Source organism: Tetranychus urticae, chromosome 3 (assembly GCF_039701765.1).
Source record: "Tetranychus urticae isolate SD_2017Ah chromosome 3, NJAU_TeUrti_SD_1.0, whole genome shotgun sequence".
NCBI classification, from domain to species: Eukaryota; Metazoa; Arthropoda; class Arachnida; order Trombidiformes; family Tetranychidae; genus Tetranychus; species Tetranychus urticae.
Window position 1 is genome coordinate 15,455,535 of NC_142960.1, and position 12,759 is coordinate 15,468,293.

The 12,759-nt window shown below is 32.2% G+C and overlaps 3 protein-coding genes and 1 long non-coding RNA gene across 5 annotated transcripts; all 4 read left to right on the top strand.

Annotated features, from left to right (window-relative positions):
* Positions 1 to 109: 109 nt before the first annotated feature.
* On the top strand, positions 110 to 3,407 carry LOC107364328 (uncharacterized). 2 transcript variants are annotated; one of them, XR_001569132.3, is made up of 3 exons: positions 110 to 1,980; positions 2,174 to 2,263; positions 2,763 to 3,407. It is a non-coding gene; the product is annotated as an uncharacterized LOC107364328 (long non-coding RNA). The 2 variants fall into 2 exon arrangements; XR_003082583.2 differs by having other exon boundaries at positions 2,177 to 2,263.
* Positions 3,408 to 6,388: 2,981 nt separating this feature from the next.
* LOC107363858 (kelch domain-containing protein 3-like) lies at positions 6,389 to 7,769 on the top strand. The gene is made up of 3 exons (XM_015931122.3): positions 6,389 to 6,686; positions 6,753 to 6,923; positions 6,986 to 7,769. Exons 1-3 carry the CDS (start codon positions 6,449 to 6,451, stop codon positions 7,735 to 7,737), a joined length of 1,161 nt encoding a protein of 386 aa, XP_015786608.2. The 5' UTR covers positions 6,389 to 6,448; the 3' UTR covers positions 7,738 to 7,769.
* A 1,109-nt stretch (positions 7,770 to 8,878) lies between these two features.
* Positions 8,879 to 10,454, top strand: LOC107364253 (kelch domain-containing protein 3). The gene is made up of 3 exons (XM_015931586.3): positions 8,879 to 9,265; positions 9,344 to 9,514; positions 9,582 to 10,454. Exons 1-3 carry the CDS (start codon positions 9,076 to 9,078, stop codon positions 10,361 to 10,363), a joined length of 1,143 nt encoding a protein of 380 aa, XP_015787072.1. The 5' UTR covers positions 8,879 to 9,075; the 3' UTR covers positions 10,364 to 10,454.
* Positions 10,455 to 11,212: 758 nt separating this feature from the next.
* LOC107364252 (kelch domain-containing protein 3) lies at positions 11,213 to 12,703 on the top strand. The gene is made up of 3 exons (XM_015931585.2): positions 11,213 to 11,464; positions 11,596 to 11,766; positions 11,836 to 12,703. Exons 1-3 carry the CDS (start codon positions 11,275 to 11,277, stop codon positions 12,621 to 12,623), a joined length of 1,149 nt encoding a protein of 382 aa, XP_015787071.1. The 5' UTR covers positions 11,213 to 11,274; the 3' UTR covers positions 12,624 to 12,703.
* The last annotated feature ends 56 nt before the right edge of the window (positions 12,704 to 12,759 follow it).

Here is a 12,759-nt window from a genome sequence, read left to right on the forward strand (position 1 = left end):
ACATCAAACTTAATTTGCAGTGTTTCAATTAGAGACCACAAAATGGTTCAACTAATTAACCTAAACCAACACAATTGTGGCTTAATATATATTTTGAATTGGTAAGTTTACTCAATAATCAATCATAAATTACACAATCAGAACAAAAGGCTCCTTGAAAACAAACCTACAGTTATTAAATCAGTAATAATAGTTGAGTTGAACATTTTTGCACTGTATCTATTTATATCATCATCTCATCTTGTATTGAAACTAACTTGACTAGGGATAAAACAATGATTAAAACTGTTAATTAGAACACAACTTTAATCATTATTTGTCAAAAATGAAGCTACAAAATTATAGATTGTAGTGCAAATTATCCCAAATGATGGATCTCATTTAAAACATATCATTTCAAGTGTTAGTCTTGGTCTTCTCGCTTTAGATGGACTATAATTTTGCCAGAAAAAAACTGCTTTTACTTTTAAACTCTGAAGTTCAATTGATCAACCTAATCATGGATGAGACAATTGATTAAACACACTGATTTACTGGAAACCTACAAGGTTAACGATTAATAAAGTCTTCGTCCTCAATCACTTTAAATTGTGATGTTTGTATGCATTACAAGGTGGCAAAAACACTTTGCTGTGAAAATTGAAGTTCAGCAAATGACTGTTGCTGTTATACAAACATTGTGTTACAATTTTTTAATTAAATAGCCAAGTAAATGAAGTAAAAGCTTCCGTTGATTAAAACAAAATTAAATTGCGTTGACCTTTTAAAATATTGGTTTAACCATGTTAATGAGTTAACATCTTCATGGTTATCAAAAATAATATCACAAAACATGCTACAATCAGTTCAATTATTGAAAATTATTTCAATTTGAAGGTTGTCTTGTTAAAATAGTTGAATAATGAACTCTTATTAACATTAGCTACAGCTTATTATTATTGAATCTTTAATCTTACAATCAACCAAAAATTAGGTAAAATTTAGGTTTAAAGGCTGTGAACTTTCAATTTGTCAAGATTACCAGAAATCAATTGAAATGTTTTCACTTTTACATTTCAATTTAATCTAGATAAATACAATTTACATGAAAAATGGTTAAGCTAATCATATAGCTAAAGACTGAATCAGCTGAAGAGATTAACTAACCTGTATTAAACTCTTCATTTGATTGTAATATGATGAGATTAAAATGGTTAAAGGTTACCTTCAGTTTAATCATGTTAAGCTTTTCAATCAGATTGTCATTCAAGTTCACTGTTAAATTGAGAATGGCTATTACCGTCAATTAATCAGTTCATCAAAGCAAAAAATTAACCTTTTTTGATTTTATTGAATCAATTTGAGTCAAAGATTGATCAAATTTAAATTAAACCAGTTTTAATGATTTTATAACATTCAAAGTCTTTTTCATTTCTTCAACTATCGAATGAATATTTTGTTTATTAATTTAATTAGTAGAGTTGATCAATTAATATGAATTACAAGGAAAACAAATGATGATAATTGCTAATTAGCGTGAATAATGAAGATTAATTTGTATTCAAATTGAGCGGTTTTAACTTTCTAATTTTAAACATCAACGGTTTGGATAAGTTAGTTGACTTGGTAACGCTTTTGAAATTATTATCCGTTAAACTTTACCGTTTTTATTTGGTTTGGTTTTAATTAAATTTATTTCTATTGCTAATTTGCTGAATTGTCAACTTGTTTTATTTAAATTTTTATCTAATCTAAATCAATTGAAAATTTTCCATGATCAACATTAGTTAATCTGGCCACAATCTTGAAACTCCTGGTATACTTTTCAACGTTCAAATGGTAACCTTATGCTATTGTATGTGTGACTTTAGGTTTTAAATTGTTCTTTATAAGTTAAATGTATCAATGATTGAAATTGATAGTGGACCTGAGGGTCAAGACAATCTAACAGTTTGTTAGGTTGAAATGATGGAGATAAGGAAGAGATGATGACAAAAACAGGTAACTATTTTTACTTTATTTTAATACATGATATATCTTCTTCATGAAAACCTACAACTTTCATGAATTATTTCACTGATTGTTGAACATGTTTACATTTTGCCATTCATTTTGTTTCTTTTTATTTTCCACTTCTTCCTTATTTCGACCTTTTCTGATTAATTAAATTAATCAAACGATGATATCGATGAAGCAGAAAGAGGATAGATTTATAATTTCATCAACTTGACCAATATTAAGGAATGGTGATTCTAATAAAAGTAAATATTCATCTGCCTTTAAGGTAAATGTTTGCTGTTTTACAAGTAAAATGTAAATCTAAGGGAAGACCGTGAACAGTTGAGTGATATTAAAGTAACTTGATTTCAATTTGATCTGAAAACTGATCAATTAATTTTGTCAATCCTGACTAATCGAATGGGTTAGCTTCGAGTGTTGATCGATTTCTGATCATCCAGATTAATCAGTTATTAAAATCAAGTCTCTTGAGTTGTTATAAACTCCAACAACTTGCCTGACAAGTTGATTGTTATTACCGGTATTATCATCCCTAACCAATGCATACTTATTCTCTGACAGCTGTTAATTAGTATTGTGATTTGGAATGGTAATAATAATAATGTTATTCAGTTGAAAGTTGAAAAATACAAGTCGGTAAAGTAACGAGATGATGTTTATGATGAATGATAATGGAAAGTAAGATTCATTCTGGTTAAACATAGATACCACGATAAAATTATAATTTCAATCATTTATTAATGTACACATTTTTAATCATGTAGGTAACAATTATGACGGCTCAATTTGGATGTTTTGTCTGGTCAATTGTCCTGGAAATTTCCTGTTTCAACCCAAAATCGAAAGCCATTTAGCCAGTTTACCAGAATTTTGGAGGAAAATTTTCTTACTCTAAAGTGATGACAATCAACATGGTAATGCTTGAAGCTGGTGATAAATTGTACATTTTTCTGGCGCTTATCCTTGCTAGTGACTTTTGTTGGTCTTTCAATCACCGAAGAGCTCGAGATATCACCCTGAAGCTGATAAGTCACGAATCTCTACAAAGAAAGTGAAAGTGAAACAAAAGCCTATCCAAAGATGAAGATTACCCCAAGAAGATTGATTACAAGCCAGTTTTTGACTAAATATATTCAACTCTTTTCCGATCCGGAATGTATTTTATCATGTTTAAATGTTCACAATATTTATTTGCTGTTATTTGTGGATTAGAGTGAATCATTGAAACAATCTAATCTGTCACGGGAAGCAAGACGCTGCTTAAAGGCATTGGGTTCATGTTTAATTTCAGATAAAAATGTAAGCAGTTTGTTTTTTTGTTTCAAACATGCAAAAAGACAGACATCAACTTTGACTGATTAATGACCATCAATGACTGATTAATGATGATTAAAATTTTGTTAAATATATTTCGTTTGATATTGTTAAATTGTTCTGATTTCACAGATCGTTTACACAAAAATGGTAAATTAAACTGCACAACCGATAACATAATTACTTTTACTCAATATTAAAAAATTTACTTCATCAATTAGAAATACATGTTTCAAGATTTTCTCAATGCAATTATTCACACAATGATTGAATAGCTTCAAATAATACTTATGAATGGTCAAAATTTAACAGAAATCTAATTATCAAATGAGTATTTTGCGAGTTTGATATTATTATATATTCATCTTTTAACCAATACTTATCATTATAATGGACTATAATAGTTTCAACTATCACTCAATTCAAGATGTTATCAATTATTCAAGTGATTATTCAATAAGCTATATTGGCTACTGTAATGAAATTACTTGCATATCACTGAAATTCAATGGATTTAGCTGTACTCATTAGTGCACCAGTTTATAATTACACATTTGAATTGTATTACAATCTTAATATTGACTGAATTGGCTTACAATTTAGACCCAATTTAACAAGAAATGTTTAAACGGTAAAAAGCTTCCTCTTCTTTTGGCCTATCGCTTTAAGGCCTGATTTATTTTAGCGTTTCAATGAAACAACCAGAAACAAAATGTAAACAAGGTTGTCTGGTAACTATTTATAACCAGAAATGATCTAGAATTATTATTTTCAAGTTTCACTTTCAATATGAATAACAATAATCAAATAATCAAACTGAATCATCGACCTGATTCAATCAAAAGTTAAAAGATGTTCAAAAACCACTAGAAAATTGATTACTTTGGTTAAATCGGAAATTAATGATAACATTTGACAATTTTTCAGGTTCCCTTCAAGCGCTTTTTTTACATTTTTCCTGGTTATCAGAATTGACTTTTCAATTTTTGTTTCTTTTCTATTTTGCATCAATGAATATTTTTTATCTTTCGCTATCCGATTCCAATTTGCTCAGTTAAATTGTATATTTATGAAAGTTCATTGTATCTTGTATTAATGGTTAAAGATGACTGTCGTTTGTGAATACAAATAATTCATAACTTCATCGATATCTTTCGGCTAGACAATTCAATGTTAATGATCAAGTCCTTTTAATATTAATAAGATAATAAGATAATAATATTAATAAGATAATATACCAGATAATTGTCACTAAATTACATTAGTCAACAATAATTTTAATTGTTATTGAGATGAAAAAGATTCAGATCAAAATGAAAGACAATTTGGACAGCCTATTGACCGTAAACAAAAAGTCTATTTTTGAGTGTAATTCAAATCATAGGAATGGCAACATTCACATTATACTGACACCCAATTTAGCTGAAATTTTCAGTGAAAACCACCTTCAATTGTAATGACAATCAATGAATGCTGAATTTGTTGAGCTTATTGAGACAAGCCAAGGTTTGAATTTAATGCCCATTGTGATCCTTCAATATTCAAATTATCTTTAGGTCAACACCGTCAAAATTTCACTGTAAATGGGAACTTTGAATGACAAAAAGAAACAATTGAATAAATGAATGTCCATTTGGTGATTAAATAATCAAATTGACTGGATTAGATTTGGAAACAATCAAATTAACACCAGCAAAGGAAACACATTCTGATCAACTCTTTCCTTGTACATCATCAACTTCCATCATCATGAAAAATCAACACCATTTACTCCGTAATTTGATTGATCATATTAAACATCGATCCATCATCAGTTAATAAGATATTAACCAACTTTTATTGAGTCTACATTTCAATCTTGGCTCTAAATCGTTTAAAGATTGTTTCTTTGCTTTGCTTTTTTCTGGTTAAAAATAGGTATTTATGGGTAAAACAACCAGAAAAAGAGAGGAATGTCATTCGGAAGTTGATCATTAAATTGTCCATGGTTGACTGGTGAAAAGATAATTAAATAATGTTGGTCTAATCAGAGTAAATTCATCATAACGTTAATACTGGCCATTGAAACAGAAAAGTAAATACAGAAAACGGAAAAATAAATTTTTCGATATTTTTATATCAGCAGTGAAAGTGAATCAAAATAATCCAAATTTTTTGACACAAACAGATTTAGAAATCGAGACTTTGTTAGATATAATAAAATACTATTGATTGAAATTGATTAACCAAAAGTTTCCTTGAATGTTAGAGTAAACATGGATCTAAATCTTTATTAATGATTACTATTTATGATTGTCGTTGGAGATGGACAATACTTTCATGAAGTATTGATTGATAATATTGGTATTGGTCGATCAAATATTGAAATATTATTTAAGTATTGAAAGTATTAGGTTGTTATTAAAAGACACAATCAACACAATTGTCACATTTTTACTCAAATTGAGTTTGATCTTGGATCTTCATCTTCAAACTTGGATCGCTTTTTTGTATTATGGAAGCAGATTTTCCATGAAACTCATTTGAATGATGTAAATCCTGATGGCCAACAAGAACATGCGACTATTTTGAACAATGGGATGAATTGGCTCGAATTTTCTTCGATATTCAGTCATATAATTTTATAGCCCACAATGAAATCTATTGATTGGGCAATGGACTCAGGTTTTAAGTCTCTACAAACCAACAGAAACTAAATTTGAAAGAAATTCATTTTTACCCGTTTTTGCCCATTTGTTTCAATTTGTGTATAAATGTGACAATTGTGTTAATTGTGTCTTTTAGTAACAAACCTTATTCTCACTGTTAGTCGAGTAGACAATTTCATTATTTTCAATCTTGCTTGATAGAATTAGTTTCACTCAGATTTTCATTTTAAACTGATTCCTGAAGTTTTTTGCATAAGCATTCACGATTAAAATTCAAGTTTATGAGATAAAATGAGTTTTACCCACTGATTACTTTTCAACGGACTTTTTCCTGTTGCTTGTCTAGAATGTTAAAAAGGCTTAAAAATTGGCGAAACCATAGTCGCCTACTCTTTGATCAGTTTTTATTTGCTCGAGGGCTAAAAAGATTAGTGACTAACCGAGAAGCACATTTCTTGCGTTTCTCTGTATAAATAGACCAACAAAACATGGTTTGGCCTTCATTTACTTTAGAGTTCTCTCTCGCTAAACTCATCATGCTCGTTGTAGCCAGAATTGAAGGTGGACTCAAACGAGTCAATCATGCTGTTGTCGCTGTGAATGGACACATTTATTCATTCGGTGGATTGGCCGGTACCGATGACTATTCCTACGAGCGACCAATTGTTGTCTACACCCTTGACATGCACACATTAAGATGGGAAGAGATCCAATACTCTGATGGAGGTAAGTTGTTCAAATTATTTTACATATCATTTTATTAACTTAATATTTACTTTTTTGTTTTTACAGGAGATCCTGCAAATGTTCCGTGTATAAGATATGGTCATTCTGTAGTTGCACAAGACGACATTATTTATCTGTGGGGTGGTTGCCGAGACTATGTTCCATGCAACAAAATTTTCATGTTTGATACAAACAGGCGCTCTTGGTTAGCCAATGAAGTTACAGGGACGATTCCAGGTAAGAATTTTGTTTCCTTAATGATTTTATTAATTAATTTGAATAATCTTCTTCTTTATCAGGAGCTCGAATGGATCACACTGCATGTACATCTGGAGGATTTATGTACGTTTTCGGAGGGTTTGAGGAAGAGAGACATCAATTTGCCAATACTGTTTTCCGTTTTGAATTTAAAACTTGTACATGGCAACATTTAAATCAGCTAAATTCTTACTTACTGGCAAAACATTTCATGACATGTGTGACAATTGACAATAAAATTTTCCTTTTTGGTGGCCGCTCATTGAGGTGTCCGTTTTATGACAATGATATTATGGAACTGGATACTGAGAAGATGACCTTATCTAAACTAGCAATTGCCGGATACAAGCCGTACGCTAGAAGTAACCATTCAGCTGTAGTGATTAACAACAAGATGATGATCTTCGGTGGTTACAACGACATTACTTATGAACATTACGACGACTTTAATGTCTTTGATCCTAAAACCTATTCATGGACATCTGTAAATACTATCGGACAGGAGCCTCCCCGTGCTCGACAGGGAAATTGTTGTGTTGCTGTAAACTCGTTTCTCTACCTTTTCGGAGGAAGATGCCCAGAGCCAAAAACCAGAAAAGATCAAGCAGATCAGTTAATGGAGCTGGATGATCTATTCGTTATTGATACGGACAGAAGTTTGTGCTCTATGGCATTACAAGTTGTATTAAAAAATGATTTAGACACTAGAAGACTTCCTCCTACTCTAAGACGAGAGGTTGAAAGCTATCGTACTGATAACAAACTCCAATGTACCCAGCTCAATGCTCAATAAACGTATAATAATAATTATAAATAATAACAAAACTGATAGTTGTTGTAACACATTCAATATTTTGGTCAATTTTGTGAGACAATTGGCCATATTTTTAGGTTATTATTGATTGTCGATAATCAGATTTACTTTTAAATCAATCAATTATTAATTTCGTATTTTGAGTACGGATGAGAGCTTGAAGTCAATGGTAACAAAAAAATTAAATTGATTTAATAATGCAACAAGCTCGAATTTTCGTTTAGATGAGAAACAATAATTTCATCGTAATATAATGTAGTGAAGTTAATCATTACAAGTTTTGTCACTCACTGTATTTCAAATGTACTTTAAATATTTTTCAATAATCAAATTGAACTTTAGTAAATACAACATTAAATCATAATTATATTTTGAATAAGTATTCGGAGATTGGATTGTAATGCAAAATGCTTTTTTATCAAATTCGTCTTTGGTTTGAATACCTTATATGTAAATTGCTTGGCTTCCTCATTTTAAATGATGATGTAAACTCCTAATTACCGTCTTCGAGAACGATGTTTTTGCTTGGAGGAAGAAGCTGAAGCCGTGGATGATGAGCCCATAACAATTTGTCCTTCTTCGATTTCTTCTTGGGTCGCTTCTTTGACATCTTTCAATTTGTTAGACGCCTCAAAGAAGAACATAAGATCTCTGACTTGTTCCTTCAGTTCCTGGATTTCTGTATCTTTCTTTTCAATAGCAGTTTTTAAATCTTGTTCAGTTTGCTTCAACTTTTGAGACCATAAGTCTTGATTTTGGGCAAGACATTTATTCATCTCTTTCTCCTCCTGAACGTCATCTAATACCGTAGATAACTTTAGTTAGATGGATTCATTTCCATGTCTCTACAAATCGACAGACTCTAAATTTGAAAGAAATTGAATTTTACCAATTTTTGCCAGTTTGTGTCTTTTAGTAACTTTATTCACTATTTGTCGAGCAGACAATTTCATTTTCAATCTTGCTTAACAGTCTAAAAATGAGTTTTTTCCCCTCTGATTACTTTTCAACGGACTTTTTTGTGTTGCTTTTGAAATTTTAAAAAGGGATGTAAATTGGCAAAAAATTGTAACCATAGTGTCCAACTCTTTTTTTAACTAGTGTTTGATTCAAAGAATAAAGTAACGTTATCCTACTCTTTGGTTTGATTGCTCAAAGACTTTTAAGAGTTTTTAAACCTGACTTTACCAAATTTTATTGATCTCATTTCACCATTGCTTATGTCATCTCGTGCCACAGAAATCGTTGTATAAATAAAACAAAAAACAGTTAGGTTTCAGTTTCCTTTAGTTGTCTCTATCTCTCGTTAAATTCATCATGATAGTTTTAACCAGAATTGAAGGTGGACTCAAACGAGTCAATCACGCTGCTGTTGCTGTGAATGAACACATTTATTCATTCGGTGGATTCGCCGGTACCGAGGACTATTCCTTTGACCGACCCATCGATGTCTACACTCTAGACATGAACACATTAAGATGGGAAGAGATTCGACCCTCTGATGGAGGTAAGTTGTTTAATTATTTTACATATCATTTTATTAACTTTAATATTAAATTAATATTTATTTTTTTTGTTCTTACAGGAAATCCTGCAAATGTTCCGTGTATAAGATATGGTCATACTGTAGTTGCACAAGACGACATTATTTATCTGTGGGGTGGTGGAAAAAATAAAGTCCTGTGCAATAAAATGTTCATGTTTGATACAAACACGCGCTCTTGGTTAGCCAATGAAGTTAAAGGAGAGATTCCTGGTATGCATTTTGTTTCCTGCAGTCTTAATGATCTTATTAATTATCGTAATCAATTTATCTTTATCAGTGGCCCGTGATGGCCATTCTGCTTGCACATCTGGAGGATTTATGTACATTATCGGAGGGTTTGAGGAAGAGAGACGCGAATTTGCTGATACTGTTTACCGTTTTGAGTTTAGAACTCGTACATGGCAACATTTATATCTTCTCAGTTCTGACTTACTCAAGAAAGATTTCATGTCATGTGTGGCAATTGACGATATAATTTACCTTTTTGGTGGCCGCACATATCCGTGCCCGTTTTATGACAGTGAAATCATGGAACTAGATACCGATAGGATGAGGTTAACTAAAACAGAAGTTTCAGGATACAAACCGTGTGGTAGAAGGAGTCATACAGCTGTAGTGGTTAACAATAAAATGATGATCTTCGGTGGTTACAATGACGTTGTCAATGAACATTTAAATGATTTTCATATTTTTGATCCTGAGAAACGCCAATGGGAGCCAGTGGCTGTTAGTGGGGATACAAGGCCAACTGCTCGGCGCAGACATTGCTGTGTTGCCGTCAATTCATATCTATATATTTTCGGAGGAAGTTGCCCAGCGCCAGAAGCCGCAGGTGCTCTAGAACATTATTTAATGGAACTCGATGATTTATACGTTATTGATACGGAAAGAAGCTTGCGCTCTATGTCATTACAAGCTGTAATAGATCATGATTTAGACACTAGAAGACTTCCTCCTGCTCTAAGACGAGAGGTTGAATGCTATCGTACTGATAACAGACTCGCATGTACCCAGGTCGAGGTGTTAGATTTAGCAATGCATGCAAAAAGACCCCCGTAAAAATAACTCTGTATAATTTTGTACTTCATGTCATTCACTATCATTAATTCATCATAAATAAACGACGAATATTTATTCAAAACAAATAAAATTTTCGCATCGAAGACAATTGTTGTATTGAGAAGTGCCTCAAGCTTCAATCTACAAACAGCTCTAATACAATAATAAAATAATAGTTATCCATAATCATAACAAACAAGGAACAGTTGACTATGATGGTAAATCTGATGATTTATGTAATTATGTCGGAGACGAACTCGGTTCTTATGAATCAAATTTTTCCAATGAAGGTGAAAATGGAAACTTTAACATCAACAGAGGTGATTGTGGTAACCATGTTCACTCAATCGACGAAATAATTAGTAGTGATAGTAGTACCAGCTTTTCAGCCTGTTCATCAGGCAGTCACCGGGTCATGAATCGATGTCTCCAAATTCATCAGGAATAAGTACCTTGACTTTGACCCAATAACTATATCCACAAATTGATTAGAAGACTTAATCAGAAATCATTCATATGAGGATAGTGTATCGTGTTTAGGGATGAGTCAATCAATTCCAGAGTCCACCTGTTTCTCTCAGCCTATCAATAATCCTGGAATTATCCTGGAATTATCATGGTCTCCCGGCTCCTTCTTTAGCATCTTGATCTGGTATGAGAACAGAAAACAAGAACACATTTCTTGGAGTTACTCTTTGAAAGCTTTTCTCGCCAATGTCAGATTGAAATTTTTCAACATTACTTGTGGCGTCCCCTTGACTTACTTACTTGACTTGTTAGAAATCTTTGTTGTTTTGTTTTGGTTTCTGGTATAAATTGTATAACAAGATTTTTGTATTAATCATTGTTAATTTTAAGACTGTTCACACGTTAATTGTTTTATTTTTCTGTGATTTAAATATATTATTGTGATGTTGATTTTATCTAGACTAGAAGGTGGGCTCAAGCGTGTCAACCATGCTTCTGTCGTTGTCAATGGACTCATCTATAGTTTCGGTGGGTATATTGGCCTCGAGAAATACAACGTTGAGAGGCCCATTGATGTTTACATTCTTAATATGGTCACTTTAAGATGGAAAGAGCTCGCATACTCTGATTCAGGTTTGTTTTTTAATTTTAATTCTGAATCTATTGTTATATCGCAATATTACAATATTACAATTTTTCATTCATTTCATTGTATTTGATATTTTATTGACTTTCTTGTTATTTTATTTTTGTTCGTGTTTCAGGCAACTCTGCTAATGTTCCGTTCAGAAGATATGGCCATAGTGCAGTAGCGTGCGATAACATTATTTATCTGTGGGGTGGTCGAAGGGAGGAAGCTGCATGCAATAAACTATTTCTTTTTGATACAAAAACGCGAAAGTGGTCAGCCCCGAAAGTTAAAGGACCGATTCCTGGTATGCATTTTGTTTTCAACCAATCTTTATGATCTATTAATCACTCTAATTAATCTTCTTCTTTATCAGGAGCTCGTGATGGTCATTCTGCTTGCATATTTGAAGGATTTATGTACATTTTCGGAGGGTTTGAGGAAGAGAGTCAAGAATTTTCTGATACTGTTTTCCGTTTTGAGTTAAAAACTTGTACATGGCAAGTTGTATATCAGCTGACTTCTGATATACTCAGGAGAGATTTTTTAACCTCTGTGGTTATAAATGATAAAATTTATCTTTTTGGTGGACGGTCATACAATGGCCCATATTACGATAATAAGATATTGGAATTAGACCTCCAGTTGATGAGCTGGTGTCTACCAGTTATCGAAGGATACAAGCCAGTCGGCAGAAGGAGCCATTCAGCTGTAGTAATTGACAACAAAATGGTGGTCTTTGGTGGTTACAATGATATTACCGATGAACATTACAACGACTTTAATGTCTTTGATCCTAAAACCTATTCATGGGCCCCTGTAAATACTATCGGGCAGGATCCTCCTTGTGCTCGACGTCGACATTGTTGTCTTGCTGTAAACTCGTTTATCTACATTTTCGGAGGAAGTTGCCCATTGCCCCAAGCCACTGACTCTGAAGCACATCATTTAATGGAGATGAATGATCTATTCGTTATTGATCCGAACAGAACTTTGCGCTCTATGGCATTGCGAACAGTATTAAATTATAAATTAGATACCAGTACACTCACTACTGCTCTCGCACAGGAGGTTGAAAGCTATAGTACTGAAAACGATCTCATCTGTACCCAGCTCAATAAGTTAGATTTAAAATCAGACGAAGACGATCACCTGTCAACATAGCTTTGTAGTTGAACTGCATGTCATTCACAATCATTCATTCATCTCAAATAAACGACGAATATTCATATTCAACAAAAAAAGTTTCAAATTTTTCAAACCATGATCAAATCTTAATAAATTTTTGCATTGAGAATTA

Coding starts and splice junctions, on each gene's coding strand:
- LOC107363858 (XM_015931122.3), top strand. CDS start 6,449: ATGGTTTGGCCTTCATTTACTTTAGAGTTCTCTCTCGCTAAACTCATC. Junction 6,687..6,752: donor GATCCAATACTCTGATGGAG/GTAAGTTGTTCA, acceptor TTGTTTTTACAG/GAGATCCTGCAAATGTTCCG. Junction 6,924..6,985: donor AGTTACAGGGACGATTCCAG/GTAAGAATTTTG, acceptor CTTCTTTATCAG/GAGCTCGAATGGATCACACT.
- LOC107364252 (XM_015931585.2), top strand. CDS start 11,275: ATGTTGATTTTATCTAGACTAGAAGGTGGGCTCAAGCGTGTCAACCAT. Junction 11,465..11,595: donor GCTCGCATACTCTGATTCAG/GTTTGTTTTTTA, acceptor TTCGTGTTTCAG/GCAACTCTGCTAATGTTCCG. Junction 11,767..11,835: donor AGTTAAAGGACCGATTCCTG/GTATGCATTTTG, acceptor CTTCTTTATCAG/GAGCTCGTGATGGTCATTCT.
- LOC107364253 (XM_015931586.3), top strand. CDS start 9,076: ATGATAGTTTTAACCAGAATTGAAGGTGGACTCAAACGAGTCAATCAC. Junction 9,266..9,343: donor GATTCGACCCTCTGATGGAG/GTAAGTTGTTTA, acceptor TTGTTCTTACAG/GAAATCCTGCAAATGTTCCG. Junction 9,515..9,581: donor AGTTAAAGGAGAGATTCCTG/GTATGCATTTTG, acceptor TATCTTTATCAG/TGGCCCGTGATGGCCATTCT.